Source organism: Strongylocentrotus purpuratus, unplaced genomic scaffold, assembly GCF_000002235.5.
Source record: "Strongylocentrotus purpuratus isolate Spur 01 unplaced genomic scaffold, Spur_5.0 spur5_scaffold_12, whole genome shotgun sequence".
Lineage (NCBI taxonomy): Eukaryota > Metazoa > Echinodermata > Echinoidea > Camarodonta > Strongylocentrotidae > Strongylocentrotus > Strongylocentrotus purpuratus.
In genome coordinates this window covers 29638124-29653978 of record NW_022145597.1, presented here as the reverse complement: position 1 = coordinate 29653978, position 15855 = coordinate 29638124, and the positions used below count along the sequence as shown (strand labels likewise).

The 15855-nt window shown below is 37.0% G+C and overlaps 1 protein-coding gene across 3 annotated transcripts; it reads right to left on the bottom strand.

Moving 5' to 3' along the window:
* Positions 1-367: 367 nt before the first annotated feature.
* LOC753421 lies at positions 368-13642 on the bottom strand. Of its 3 annotated transcripts, XM_030982348.1 has the most exons (7): positions 12938-13640; positions 6409-6699; positions 5830-6100; positions 5264-5391; positions 4070-4234; positions 2500-2643; positions 368-2037 (listed from the first exon to the last, which is right to left on the bottom strand). In XM_030982348.1, the coding sequence occupies exons 1-7, from the start codon at positions 13062-13064 to the stop codon at positions 1067-1069; spliced, it is 2097 nt and encodes a 698-aa protein (XP_030838208.1). In that variant the 5' UTR covers positions 13065-13640; the 3' UTR covers positions 368-1066. The 3 variants fall into 3 exon arrangements, with proteins under 3 accessions (XP_030838208.1, XP_030838209.1, XP_030838210.1); XM_030982349.1 differs by lacking the exon at positions 2500-2643 and having other exon boundaries at positions 12938-13642; XM_030982350.1 differs by lacking the exon at positions 6409-6699 and having other exon boundaries at positions 12938-13641.
* Between the last annotated feature and the right edge of the window lie 2213 nt (positions 13643-15855).

The window sequence follows — 15855 nt, the reverse complement described above, 5'->3', positions numbered from 1 at the left end:
TCTTGGATACGGTGTTCCTAACTAAGAAATGTTTTAGCCGAGCTCTTTTGGGTCTCGTTCTCCTTTTTGATATATAAAAACAATTAATCAATCTATCATCCAGTCAACCAATCAATCAGCCAATAAATCAACCAGTCGATCAACCAATCATCCAACTAATCAATCAATCAATTATCCAACCAATCAATTAATCAATGAAACCACCAATCAATCAATCATCCAACTAATCAACATTCTATCATATCAATCAATTAATCAACCAGTCGATCAACCAGTCGATATACCAATCGATCATTATCAGCTAAAAGTGTGTGCAAAGAGAAATTTAATCATAGAACAGCAGACTACACAAGAGAAAACAATACTGTCTCATGAAAAATGGTATTTATTTCATGTTTTTTAAGTTCTGAATTGAAGTATGTTTATTGTGTATATATACAACTCGAATGATATGTAAAGCAAAATAAATAAATAAAAAGAGAATTGGGTTGCATGGAAGAGCCCTTTCATCTTGTATCATAAACAAACAAACAAATATTGTTATAATCTGTAGGGTATTTGTAAAAGTGGATCATACGGAATATGAGACAATTCCAGATCTTTGACATTAATTTTGTTTTTTAACGAGCATATTTTGTGATATTGGTTCTGTTTTGTATTTATAAGAAGAGTTAATTCCAATGGTCATGATGGATGGTGGATATATATATATATTTTTTAAAGTTTACAAAAGGAAAATGAGACAGAAAATCATGTTAAAAACAATGGAAACATTATTAAGAATTGATAAGTGTGCAAATAACTGGATTGTTAAAGATGAATTTAAATGTTCAGAAGACGGCCAATGGTAATTTATTATCAATTGTGTTAACACATTGCATTGCCTTTTATAGTTGACAACTGTACAACATTTCGGAAATGATATATTCGTAAATTTTATAGTAAATTTTCTCTTATGTTCTTACACATTTGCATAATAACAATGATTATGCTCACCAATAATTTGTTTTACCTCTACCCAGAAATCAACTGTCTCTTTAAGCTGAAAAGAGTGTTGCCATGTGGACTATATGTATCCTGGATTGCTCTCATTATCAATCAAATGAGGCCCCTTTTTTGGTCGTAGGAAGAATTGAAAGATGGAGAGAGAGGAGTTGAATGTGTTTGAATTTGGCTGATATTCTTGGAATGAGTTAAGATTGTCAGGTTCGTTTGCGTGGACCGGGTGGGAAGGCGAGAAAAGTGAGGACGAGGTGGAAGATCCATAACTGGATGATAAGGACATCGGCGCCGTCGGCGACAGCGGAGGAGACGTAGTCGTCGACATATATGATATTTCTGAGGACTGAGTTGAAGGTCGGTTCTGCCGGGACGAGCCCGAAGCTTTCCCTACGACGAGTCCACCAGATCTTGATGATTCCGGACAAGATAACGCTGTTAAATGTTGTAGGCTGGAATCGACTGCATATGGTCTTTCAGTAGTTAGCAATGATGGGGACGTCAATGATATCGATGACGAGATATTCGACGGCGTTGCGGCTGACATTACCGGCATCGTAATATACGATGATTGTTCAATCGGTAAATTACTGCTTTGTCGACGCGGTGGTAGTCGGAGTCGTAACCGCTTCATTGCCCAATCATCGAGACGCGTCTCGCCCTTCTGCTTCCATTTTAAACATGTGACATCCTTGAGCACGTGGTCGATCAGCTTGGCATTCGAGTCGGTGTTCGACAAGGAGGTTGGCCCGGAGTCTCGGTAGAGCAGAGGGATGACGTTTGGGTGCATGGTGTCCAACGCGTGATGGAGTTCAAACAAATGCCATTCGTTTCCTGAAAAATTGTTCCCCGAAAACGATGGCGATGATGGAGAAGACGATGATGATGACGAGGAAGTCAGTTGTGCAGCTGTAGTATCTATCATTCCTGATATAGATTGCGATGATGAGGTCGATGAATGCCGGTAGAAATCTGCTGACAGTAACACGATGCAGCGGCGGCTTTTTGTCAGCGCTTCCACGATTTCTTCACTTTCAACTAATGATGCAAACAGAATGATGGAAACAGAATATGCATTTGCCCAAGAAATATAAGATCAGTGGAAGAAAATTGGGGATCGAACAAGTATAACATCTAAATTAGGCATACTATTGTTAATACATCATTAAGATAAATTATCTTGATATTGTACTTCTTCGTTCCCCCAATAAGTATCAACTGGATTTGGTTTTTGGTTGAGAAGGGGGAACGGTCTTACTTTGATCAAACTTACATGTAAGCCAACATTTTTTTGTCACTCACAGTAGTAGTCAACATGCGGAAAAGAAGAGAAGGTGTTTATATTAATATTTATCTGATCAAATCAATTTCATTATGCTGTTATTCTTATGCTTCAGTCATACTTCCATGTAAATCCTATCGCAAGCGCCACGTAATTTTGTTAGATATTGTGATTAACAGAACTTTACTAAAGGGAGTGCAAAAAAAGATCGAACTAACCAGAGCCGAATGTTGCGTCTCTTTCTCGTATGAATAGTTTATACTGGTCCTGCAAACTCGGGCAGAGAATGTTGTCGACAAAGGATTTATCCTGGCCTTCATAACATGAAATAATGTATGCGTCGTAGAGTTTGTTATCTATCTCTGGAGAAAGAAAGAGAGAGAGAGAGAGAGAGAGAGAAAACATAAGAATAATTGACAAAATTAATCACACAATGATTGATTCATGGTCACAAAAAAAATCATACCAAATATCATGAACGTCCTAGAATTTGTTATCTATTTCTTGTTTAAAAAAAGAGGGAGGGAGAGAGATAGATGGGGCAACAATCTTAACAACAATGATAATAGCGAGACTTATTTTGCGTTTATATCCATCCCATGGGATGCTCGTGTCTCAATTATAATTTATTATCGCGCCCAAGGAATACATTCTTACCAGGGTGGAGAGTGTCATTTAGATGAACTGCCAAAGTAATGTATGGTGATGGAAAGCCACTTTAAGCAGGAAGCCCTCTCTTGACGGTGGGATGACAGCTATAACTCTACTTTGGTTTATCCCATTTACTCTCAAACTCCCACTCTACATACTCATGTCCCCAATTGGCATGAACCCGAGGGGAAAATAGGGTTAAGCAACCTCTTTTTTTAAATTATTTTCAGACAATCAAAGCCTCTATTGTTAGTAACCCCTTCCATGGCTCACAGCCCAGATTACAGCATCATGTCATTTAATATTGTAGTGTAAGCAAGGGAAAGCAAGGGATAGATTAATGCATTTTTTTTAAAGTCGAAGAGACGTTTTTTATGCCCCAATTGGCATGAACCCGAGGGGAAAATAGGGTTAAGCAACCTCTTTTTTTAAAATTATTTTCAGACAATCAAAGCCTCTATTGTTAGTAACCCCTTCCATGGCTCACAACCCAGATTACAGCATCATGTCATTTAATATTGTAGTGTAAGCAAGGGAAAGCAAGGGATAGATTAATGCATTTTTTTTTATAGTCGAAGAGACGTTTTTTATGCCCCAATTGGCATGAACCCGAGGGGAAAATAGGGTTAAGCAACCTCTTTTTTTATTATTTTCAGACAATCAAAGCCTCTATTGTTAGTAACCCCTTTCATGGCTCACAGCCCAGATTACAGCATCATGTCATTTAATATTGTAGTGTAAGCAAGGGAAAGCAAGGGATAGATTAATGCATTTTTTTTATAGTCGAAGAGACGTTTTTTTCTTTTCATGGAATTGCTCTTTTGCTGTAACACGTATTTACACATGCTGTGCCAATAGAGACAACGTGCTTTTATGGGTTATAGTGGGAAATTGATTGGACCTACTTGTCTTAACTGTAATAGAAATAGATTAATATATAGATAGATAGATAGATAGATAGAGGATAAGAGAAAGAGAGAGGGAGGGAGAGAGGCCGGAGTGAGAGATAAAGAGAGACAGAAAGTGTGATAGTGGGATATTGATTGGGCCTACTTGTCCTGACTGTAATAGAAATAGATGTATTGATAGACAGATAGACAGAGAGAGAAAGGGAGGGAGAGGAGGCTGAAATTATACCTTCTGTTTCTAGTGTGGCGCGATGGTCATGATTCCAAAGTTTGACGTCAGTGCCATAGCGTTTCCATGACAACACGACAAGGGAAAGGAGGATGGTCAATGTCGCAACCACGACCACCACACTGGTTGTGTCCGTGACCTTGACTACATGTTCTTCTGTGGTCGCTGTGAGAAAGTAGATAAAGAAACACGCACGTATGAGATGCTGATATTAATGTGAGATCCCTGTGGTATAACTGGAGGATTCTCATTATGAGTACTGATATCCTTGGACGAAATTTTTGATCCACATTTGATCCTCTCGTCCTATGTAACAATATAGATATAATGACTGCTATGAGAGGGATAGTGTTTTTATGGGCTCAAGAGGACGTTACATCCTGATATCACCCGAGGCGTTCCGAGAGGGTGATAGCAGGATGCAACATCCCCGAGAGACTATAAAAACTAATATGCCTCGAATATTAAAGCAGTCTTTATATCTTTTATAACCCGAATTCACAAAAAATGTACAAAGAATTCTTACCCTTATCCTGTTTTTTTTATAGTAAAGACTGGATAAAACATCACAGAAAATCTGAGACACTGTCTGTAAACCTTCGCTTGAAAGTTGCTTGAATGTTACAATCATTCGGGAATCCTACACACAGTACTGCACTGTATTTTGTATCCGCGCTCGCACAAATAAACTTTTAACACGTAAACCAATAGGGATCTCACCAAAATGTACCTTTGCGGGCATCTTTTAAAAGACTATTGACCGGTAGGCGGGCATTGCTAAAAGCACAACTCCAATTTCGACCAATCAGATGGCTAGATTTCTAAAGGTATATAATACTAATGAGGCTACACTGTTTTCAAACCAACCGGGTGTTAAAACCTGTGTTAAAACCATATGGGAGTGGGAGGATTCATTAGTCAATGGGTTCAATCGACCTGTTGGGCAGAATCTACATGTACATTTAAAAGTCCACACCTGAACCTATCCCAATATCTTTCAGAATCCAATTTAGGTCAAGTCGTAGCTAAGTCGCGGTCACGTCATGGTCAGGTCATAGTCAAACTGTAGTCAAATGGTAGTAAATTTGCGACCATGTCGAAAACAAGCCAAAATCGTAGTAAAGTCGTAAGAAAGTCGCTGTCAATCTTAGTTAAAGGCGTAATGTGTCTACGCGGTCCAAAGATAATGCTTACCCAGCGAGAGTGTAAGGTTGACCTTCGTTAAGAACCCGGAGATCTTACAATGTACCTGGTACCTCCCCAAAGCCTCTTCAGTCACATTCGTGATGTTCAGCCATGTAGACAAAATCTTGAAAGGCTTCCTGGGTAAAGAGAGTCAAGCATAAAGAAAATCATAAATATGTATACCACCCTAATACGTCAAAAAGCTCTCGGATAAGCGGAATAAATGTTATATATTTCAAGTTTTCCGCCGGGAAGGAGGCACATTTTCTTCTCATACTCCTTATGTTTAAAGATATGCTAGGTTAGGTTTTGTCGAGTGGTAGGGGGTTGGTAGGGCGAGCCTCCTGAAAATCAGCCATAGCAAACAGCAGGTTAGGGAATCGTTTGTAAGCCCAATACATTTGGCAAGCTATTCAAAACGCAAGAAAAATTCATGCAAAATGATGCAAAACAGTACTTACGTAGCATTTGCTTCACCACCCCTTTGGCTGAACCATATGCATTACAATTGTGTGATGCCCCTCTTGAAGTCAAGGTCTGATAAGAAGGTAATAAAAACGAAAAATCTTGCTTACTCTGGACAGTTTTTCTGAGTTAGGATGACATTTTCGTCTTCTTTTCTGTACCCATGCGTGAACTCCGTGCCTGGGATGTAATAAAAGTCCACCAGTTGAAATCCCCCGTATGTCTGGTTTAGTTTCCTCCAACTCTTCTGCAAGAAGGCCCCGGGGTTTCGATACTTGAACTGGCAGAAGAAGGAGGCGTTCCCGCCAAGAACGGCCATCTGATCCTTGCACACACCGCTGGACGATTCCAATGGAATGGGTTTGTTGAGCCATATTTTCTCTGCACAGAGATGGAGGAGAGAGAGATAGAGAGAGAGAGAGAAAGAGAGAAAGAGAGAAAGAGAGAAAGGGGTGAGGGGAGAGAGAAAGATAGGGGGTTGAAAGAGAGAGATTGTTATTACTTTTATTATTATTAACAATATTGTTAGTAATGTTATTGTTGCTATTATCATAATTACAATTATCATTCATGCTATCATTATGATTTTTATTATTATCAAAATTATATTATTATCAATATTATTATCATCATTTTTATTAGTATTATTCTTTCAAGCCCTTCACCCTTTATGCCCCGCCCCTGCCTACCTTGGATACGCAAGTTGATACTCCGATTAATATTCCGCACACCGTTCGAAACCACGCAAGTGTATGTTCCTTCAGAGTCGACGTCTGCGGAAAGGAACTTGAGCGTTTGGTTGCTATCCTCTAACTTGAACTTAGTGTCGGAGTTGTTTCCCAAACTCCAGGAGTCGTACGGGATGCCATTGAAGAACCACTGTATGCTACAGAAATTGACGCTCCTACACTGGAGAACACGGTACTGGCACTCGGTGGAGTACACATCGCTTGCCGTCTTATCCAGAAAGGAAAGCTCATCTGTGAGATTGGAGTAATGAAAATCCTTACTTGGACAAGCTGGATATCGAATATTTCACAACACAAGGAACCCTAACCCTAAACTTGATCCTATGGAATAGGTTTAAGCCCTGACCCGAGGACCAACTAACCTTGGCCATAGGGCCTAACCCCTGTTGTAAGAAATCTAATTTTCAAGTTTATTCAGAGAATTGACACTTCAGAAAATACGATTGTTAAAGTGTTAGTTAACCCAATGCATAACAGCACAAGGTTCACCTCAGACTTGTGGAAGTTCTGTTTCTCTAGCTTGCTGTCACAGTCGGCAGAGGTTGATAATTGATTAAAGTAGTTTTGTTTTGTTTTTCATATATCCATATGTGTTCAGAGTAGTACAAGGTTCACCTGCTTTATGCTTTCTTAGCAGTCAGGTAAAATAACACCAACCAACCACCTCAGACCTGTAGAAATTCTGGTTCTGTAGCTTATTGTCACAGTCGGCAAGGTTGGTTAAAGTATTTTAGTTTTGCTCCTCGTATACCCATATGTGTTCCCTTCTTATTTTTGTTCATTGTTTATGTAAATATGTATCAAGTATCAAGTATCAAGTTTATTTTTCTTCCAGAAAACACATGTGACAAAATATAATAGAGTATAATCACAACAATACAATGTAGAATAAAGAAAGACGAGGAGACCTTGGTTGAAGCACAGCTTTTTAATAATATGTTCATTGTTTATATGTAAATATGATATATGGACCTATGCTCTTACAGCTGAGTCTAGAATAAAGTCTTGAATTGAATTGAATTGAATAATCTATCCATAACCCAAACCCAAACCCTGACCCGATTTCCAGAAATGAAGAAAATACATAATAAAATGTACACATCATTAGTATTATGATAATTTATTGGTATTATTATTACTGTCATTATTATTATAATCATTATGATTCTCTGGACAGTTATAACATCATCATTATTATCATTATTATTAGTAGTAGTAGTAGTGTTATTGTTTTTATTATTACTATTATCATTAATAATAATATTATTATTATTATTATTATTATTATTATTATTATTATTATTATTATTATTATTATTCTGCTTATTATTATTACTATTATCATTAATAATATTATTCTGCTTATTATTATTACTATTATCATTAATAATATTATTATTATTATTAATATTATCATTTTTAATATTATTATAATTATCGTGATTATCAGTATTAATATAATTGTCATTACTATCATTATCATTATCATTAGTCATTATTATCATCATTTTATTCATTCATTTCCTTTTTATCTGGGGGGAGGGGGGGGGGGGGGTCAATCGAAAATCCATAGCCTCTAAATGTTACTGGCCTGCTCAAATATAAACAACACGGGACATCACGGGTTCCAAAGCTCTAGCTTATTAATCATGCTGCACGAATTTTCTGCTGATTTCAATTAAATTCAGTCGTATTAAATCTGCCCTTTAGACTACTCCTCCTGTAATTCAAAGCTCTGTATAACACCTATATAATACCTCTTTCAAGCAACAGGAAGAAACTCTACAAGAAAACAGGCAAGACACTTAAAGCTCGAAATGCATTATGAGAGACAATACAGACAGAAAAACATTACATGGCAGATGAAGGGACAAACAAAAAGCTTCGAATGGAAAAATATCCATAATATGTACTATATTAATAGTTATTTACATGAAAATATGTGATAAATTTTGTCATTGACATCACATAATACGGTTCTAGGACACCTTCTCCCTGGACATCCGACCCGGATAACCACCCCCAGTCAACTACCCCTTAGGACACCTACCCCCTGGACATCCACCCCGGATAACCGCCCCCAGTCAACTAGTCTACATAATATAGAAATGTGGAAGAGAAAAATCGACGAGTGGAAGAGCTAGAAAGAGAGATAGAAAGAAAGGAAGATAGAATAGTGAAGCTAGAGTACGCTGCTAACGATCTCCAACAATATTCCAGGCGATCATCTCTTCGAATCTTTGGTGTCACGGAGACACCAAACGAGACTACAGATCAGATCGTCTGCAAAATTGCCGCGGATCAGCTTAGAATTGCCCTGTCGCCAGGTGACATCGACCGATCACATCGCGTCGGGAAGCCTGGCGGCAGGCATCATCGCGCCATCATCGTCAAGTTTTGCTCATATCGCAAGCGAACCGAAATCATCCAAGCACGTCGATCACTGAAAAATACTGGAATTACGATTCAAGAGGATCTCACACAACACAATGCTCAACTGTACGCAAGAACCTACAAACACCGGAAGGTATTAGCTGCATGGACTCGTGATGGTATGATTATTGCCTCGATTCAAGCCTCTGGTGGAAAATCGACCTCTAAAGTTATCCGTTCAGATATCGACCTCGAAAACCTTTGATAGTTAAGTCACGTTAGCGATATTGCGAACGATCGAACTGACATTTTAATGACTTATATTTCTCCCTGGAGTCAGAAGTTTTTTGTTTTTTTACATTTTATCTTTTCGGATTTTTCTAATACTCGAACTTTTAAATGTAATTTTTTTTTTTTTTTTGTATTTCTAATTTGTTTTTTGTATACTGCTTGTATGCCTGGAAGCACTGTAAATTCAATTATTAATGATCAATCGTTTGTGGAATTCTTAAGCCCGAGAAATGGAGAAAACGATTTTTATGGACCCTCTCATGGATCTTATACATGCAATGAATTCAATGACCTCGTTAATGATTCGAATGATGGCTTATTTTCCATCTTACATATCAACTGCCGAAGTTTAAGTAAAAATTATGATAACATTAGTACTTTTCTTAGTTCCTTAACAGTTCAATTCACAGCTATTGCTTTGACTGAGATATGGATTAAGGAGTACAATTCCTATTTTGATATTCATAACTATACTCTTGCACTTATAGGTCGACAGAATAAAAAAGGTGGTGGAATTGGTTTTTATGTAAGAAATGATGTGAAATTTAGTCGTAGACTTGATCTTGATATAAATACTCCATATATTGAATCGCTTTTTATTGAAGTTGTTACTGCTAATAAAAGTGCAATTCTCGGAGTTGTTTATGGACCTCCTGACCAACCTATACAAAGTTTTCTTGAGTCGGTTGAAAATGTTATTACTACTGTAAACACTGAAAATAGAACATTTTACATGATTGGGGATTATAATATAAACCTATTTAAAGTAAATTGTCAATCTCATGTTAAAGATTTTATTGAAATGTTTATGGCAGTTGGTATGTACCCTCTAGTTCATGGTCCAACGCGTGTTGTAAATAACTCAATCTCTCTCATTGACAATATTTTCACAAACAACCTTGAAAATTGTTCATCTGGCACAATCTTAACAGACATTAGTGATCATTTCCCAATATTCTGCATTTATTCGCAAAGTACTCAAACCGTAACAGAAACGTGTATTACAATGAAAAGACAATTTAGTGCAAAAAATATAAATACTTTTATTACGAATATCGGCAATACGCATTGGATTCTGAAAGAAAACGATGCTAATTCAAGTTATGATTGTTTTCTAAAACAATTTCAACATGTATATGAAATATGTTTCCCAATGAAATGTCAATCTAAGAATAAAAAACGATTTGATAAACCTTGGTTCAATGATGAATTAAGACAGCTGAACAAAAAGAAAAGCTTATATTACAAGAAATATTTGAATAATCGTACTGCGTATAGACTTGATGCATACAAAAAGTGTAGAAATAAGTTAACGAATAGAATTAAATATGTTAAATATAAGTATTTCAAACAAAGTTTTGTAGATGCTAAAGGTGATGCTAAACAAACATGGAAAATTATAAATGGTCTTTTGGGCACAAAGTCTAAGAAAAATGAAATTCCGAGTACTCTACATTATAATAATGAAACGATTGATAATGATACAGATATATGTGAATCTTTTAACGAATACTTTATCAATATAGGTCCAAAATTAACATCAACTCTTGATATACCTATTGGTGATTTTAATCATTATCTAAAGAAAAATGAATCTACTGCTTTTTTTTTTACTCCAGTCACTCCAAGAGAAATAATAACCATTGTAGATAAATTAAAGAGTAATAAATGTAGTGGTTTTGACAGTGTTGATGTTAAGATGGTTAAAAGAGTTATACATTTGATCTGTTATCCATTATGTGCAATATTCAATTCTTCATTGGAAACTGGGATCGTACCAGATCAGTTGAAAATTGCTCAAATTATTCCTATATTTAAAAGTGGTACTAAAACTGAAATGTCCAATTATAGACCTATATCACTACTTCCAGTATTCTCTAAGATATTAGAAAGAGCTGTGTATAATCGTTTATATTCCTTTTTGAATCTCCATAATATTTTGAATAATTCACAATTTGGTTTTCGATCAGGCCACTCCACATCCTCTGCTTTAGCTGATTTTACATGCCAAGTTTCTCAAGTCTTTGATAAATCTGAAGTCATGGTGGGATTGTTTTTAGACCTCAGTAAAGCCTTTGATACTCTTGATCATAATATTATACTTGCAAAATTGTTCAATTACAGAATACGTGGTGTGTTATTAAATTGGTTTAAGAGTTATTTATCAAACAGAAAACAATTTGTCAAAATTAAAGGTAATACTTCGTCTATGCAAACAGTTGTATGTGGAGTGCCACAAGGCTCTATTTTAGGCCCGCTTTTATTTATTCTTTCTATTAATGACATGTGTAATATATCGGACAAACTAAAATATATCTTATTTGCAGACGACACCAGTGTGTTTATGTCCCATAAAAATATTCAAAGTTTACAACAGGACTTTGGTAATGAAATAAACAAGCTATTACATTGGCTTTCTTTGAATAAATTAATTTTGAATGTTAATAAAACTAACTACATGGTTTTTACAAAACAAAAAATAGATTTTAATGAGGTTGATCTTCAGGTGAATAATCATGAATTCCAACGTGTATCTGTAAACAAATTCCTCGGAATAGAAATAGATTCTAAACTTACATGGAATGAACACACTGGTGCTGTCTGCAACAAGATCTCAAAAAATACTGGCATTCTAAACAAACTTAGATTTCTACCAAAATGTGTTTTAAGAATGTTATATAATACTTTAATTCTTCCTCATTTATATTACTGTTCTGAAGTATGGGGCATGACAAGCCAAACCAATCTGAATAGGATACTCAAAATGCAAAAGAAAGCCATCCGGATAATTTCAAATTCACACTACAGAGCTCATTCGAAACCTATATTTTATAAATTAAAGCTTCTCAATGTATTTGATATCTGTGAATATCACATTGCAGTCTTTATGTACTTGTGTCGAAATGAATCTTTACCATGTGCACTTCTAAAGTATTTTAATTTGAATTCGACTTTTCATGATTATGAAACTAGAAATGCAACTAATTTCCACTTACCTCAAATTAAAACAACTTTAATGAAAAAGTCAATATTTTTCGATGGTCCAAAAATTTGGAATTCCATTCCAATAAATATAAGAAATTGCAAAAGTCTTCAAACTTTTAAACGAAAATATAAAATGTATTTAATTGATTCCTACGTGCTATAACTCACCAGGCTCTTTACCCCCCTTGTTTTCCCTCTTTTTGTCATGCTTCCAATCCTACAACATTTAATTTGCCTTTTATTTATATTATACTGAGGGATGGGCTCTAGCATAAGGACCATACTCCTTTTTAGCTCATCCCTTCACTCCCATTATGTTACATGTATGTTATTTTGTTGTTATTGAATGTATGATATTTTATGTGTGATTATTCCGTATTTAATTGTATATGTTCTTGTATTTTTAATGATGAGTGTAAATAAAGGAACTTGAACTACCCCTTAGGACACCTACCCCCTGGACATCCACCCCGGATAATTACCGCCCCCAGTCAACTACCCCCTAGGACACCTACCCCCTGGACATCCACCACCGGATAACCACCCCGGGACAACTACCACCCGGACAACTACGACAATTATCCTCGAGGACAACTACCCCCGGACAACTATCCTAGGCGGTAGTTGTCCGGGGGTAGTTGGCTGGGGGTAGTTGTCCTAGGGGGTAGTTGACTGGGGATGGTTATCCGGGGGTGGATGTCCAGGGGGTAGGTGTCCGGATACGCACATAATACAATTACCACAGCTGATTGAAATAAATTGTAAGAAAATGCTTAATTAATGCATGTACAAGTTGTAGGGTCTACTAACTACTACTTACTACTATCAAGGTCCTTCGGACAAACCGTTGCTCCAGCCATGGTCTGAACGCCGAGAACTGACCAAACACTGATCATTAGGAATACAAGTCGTCTCATCACTTCCAAGTCCCTCATATTATCATTCATGATTCTCCAAATAGATGATTCGAAACTCAACAAGCTGAGAAATGTCCTTGTATGCAAGCCATTGACGAATTCGTAGTTAATTTAGCAGTACCCTTGCCAGAGCCGGGGTAATATTGGAGCGCCTTGAGAACCTTACCATAAAGATATCCAGTATTCTTAATTGTAGTAGTATCGAAAATATTTATTCCTGTTTAAATCTTACTGCTAATTTTCTCTCTTTCACAAGATTAGAAAAATAGAAATGGAACCGAATCGCTTCAGCTCATCAAATAAAAGTAACGCTTGTTGAACGATTGTTAAGAAGAGATCTGCCGAGACCGTCGATGAACATTGACAGTAGACATCGATGGTGTTTGAAGATTCGCCCACATTTGGAGGCAGAATACAACGGAAGTCAATAGACACAAAGTATTATTCCTGACGGAATTTCCTCTTTTTTTAGACACCTGATGTTCCTCCTAGGTGATACTATATAACAGCATTTCAATTTACAGGAAAGGACAAAGAAACCCGGATATATCCGGTGATATATCAATATACGCCGGTAGATTTTGCTAAATATAGACTTGTAAGTATGTTAAGTGTGGTGCGGTAAAATTCACATTATGTACAACCTTTTGTGAGTTATGATGATTCATGTTTATAGTATGCGAACAGCCTATTACAATGGCATCTTGCGCTAGAGTGGTTCTGTACAAAATGGTGGTGTCTCGATCTATAGACCTAATGGCCCGAATTCACAAAGCAAGGTTTGAGCTCAGACCAAGGTTTGAGCTCAAACCTCCTTATGTTTCGCCAAACCTCCTTTTGTTCTTTACAAACCAGGTTTGTAAAAAACGCGTAAAACGCGTCATATGACGTACGAAAACCAAGGTTTTTGTGAATTCGGGCCAATGTGTTTCCGGCTCTTTGATTATGAAAAACCAAGAAGTTACCAACAAGAAGTTGCTGGTAACTTCTTGGAAAAACACCACAAAAGGTTGATTTCTGTGATTGATGTTTGCCTCCCCTCTTCTCCTCTCTCTCTCTCTCTCTCTCTCTCTCTCTCTCTCAGTCTCTCTCTGTCTCTCTGTCTCTGTCTGTCTATGTCTGTCTCTCTCTCTATCTCTCTCAGTCTCTCTCTGTCTAGATCTCTCTATCTATCTCTTTCTCTCTCGCTGTCTATGTCTCTCTCTCTCTCTCTAGCTCTCTCTCTCTCTCTCTCACACATTGAAAGAGTCTAATTGTCATTCTAACGTCCCGATTCACGTTATAGCGTGATCAGCGACAAAAGTCATCTTCGTACACACCCCAGAAAACCATGTCGCATAAAAGAATAAATGACCTTTAAAAATAATCGAGGCACTCCTCTGGACAACTCGGGGTTTTTCCCTTTCCATTCAGTACTAAACCACCGTAATCACGTGACACCATTCTTTCCTGTGCATCTTTGTTCAACCATTGACATGGTCCATGGTTTAATACAATGTCGAGGAATTTCCTTGTGTACGTACCAGTCTGTTCCTGCACGCCTTCCCCGAAATTTAATTTTGTGACATCATGTTTCTACTTCACTAACAGACCGGAGCCCTGAAAATCAGAAAAGTTATTATGTAGCATTAGTAGTATTGGTGTGTACTGTAATCATTATGGTGCCTTCACTTAAACTGTATCATAATGTGAAAGAGGATGTCAAAGATGCAAAGATCCCCCCCCCTGTGGTAAGCAAAAAACCTCAGTGTTGTATTCTTTCACCAATATTCTACTTTAAACATGTTTCTATTAAAAATCCTTTAACATTATGATACAGCTTAAGTGATGAACATTTTGGGGGTCCCAACATTTTAGAGGGGCTTTACAAAAGAAAAAAAATATAAGGTTTTTGGTATGCCCTTTTGAATACACAATTATCTGACAAGTAAAAAAAAAAAAAAAAGGGGGGGGGGGCTCTTCACTCTAGGAATCTTCATTTCTTTCTATCTTCTTTACCCTTCCCCTACTTTTTTATGCCGGTGAGGAGGCACGTACCATCTCCCAGTATCTGTCACTGATCGTGGATGTCAAAAAAGCCTTAAAGGTAAAGACCAGTAATGGTCATGCGATTGCATTGTGAAAGAAACGTTGTGGAACCGATCAGAAAAGGTCGATCATCTAGCATCTAGCATCTGCAAGGTTCTGGAATCATCAAAATGATAAGAAATTTGGCTCATTCTTCGTAAAGTTACAAGCACTATACACAGAAAGATGTATATGGGACTACCCTATCTCTCTCACCAGACCATGAGAGAAATAAATTTACCAAATATATGAATTAGTAGGCGGTTTCCCGGCAAATTTTTTATCATCATGTATTAGTCAAAACATATTCTTTCACATGATTGGTAATGAGAGCTTCCATTTCATTTTTTGAAATTGGGGCGTTGCCAATACTGGTCTTTACCTTTAACTGAATTGATAACATATTATTCTTTGTTACGTCATGTTCGTAAGGCACTGCTAATGGTTGTGCCAGCGAACCCTGTTATAATGGAGGCACTTGCAAGAACAGCTTGACCAGTTACACGTGCCAATGTGCAATGCAGGAGATACAGGAACCCACTGTGAAATCTGTGAGTAAGTCCTAAATGTATCAAAGAGACTCAAAAATTATGGCTTGTTCAAATATGCCGCGGTAAAAAAAGAGAAGAAGAAGAAGAGAGAGAGAGAGGAAAAAAGATAGAGAAGGAGACAAGTAAGAGGAGAAAAGAAAGGAAAGGAGGAGGGAGGGAAACAAGAAACAGAAAGAGTAGAAGAAATGGGAGGAGAGCAAGAA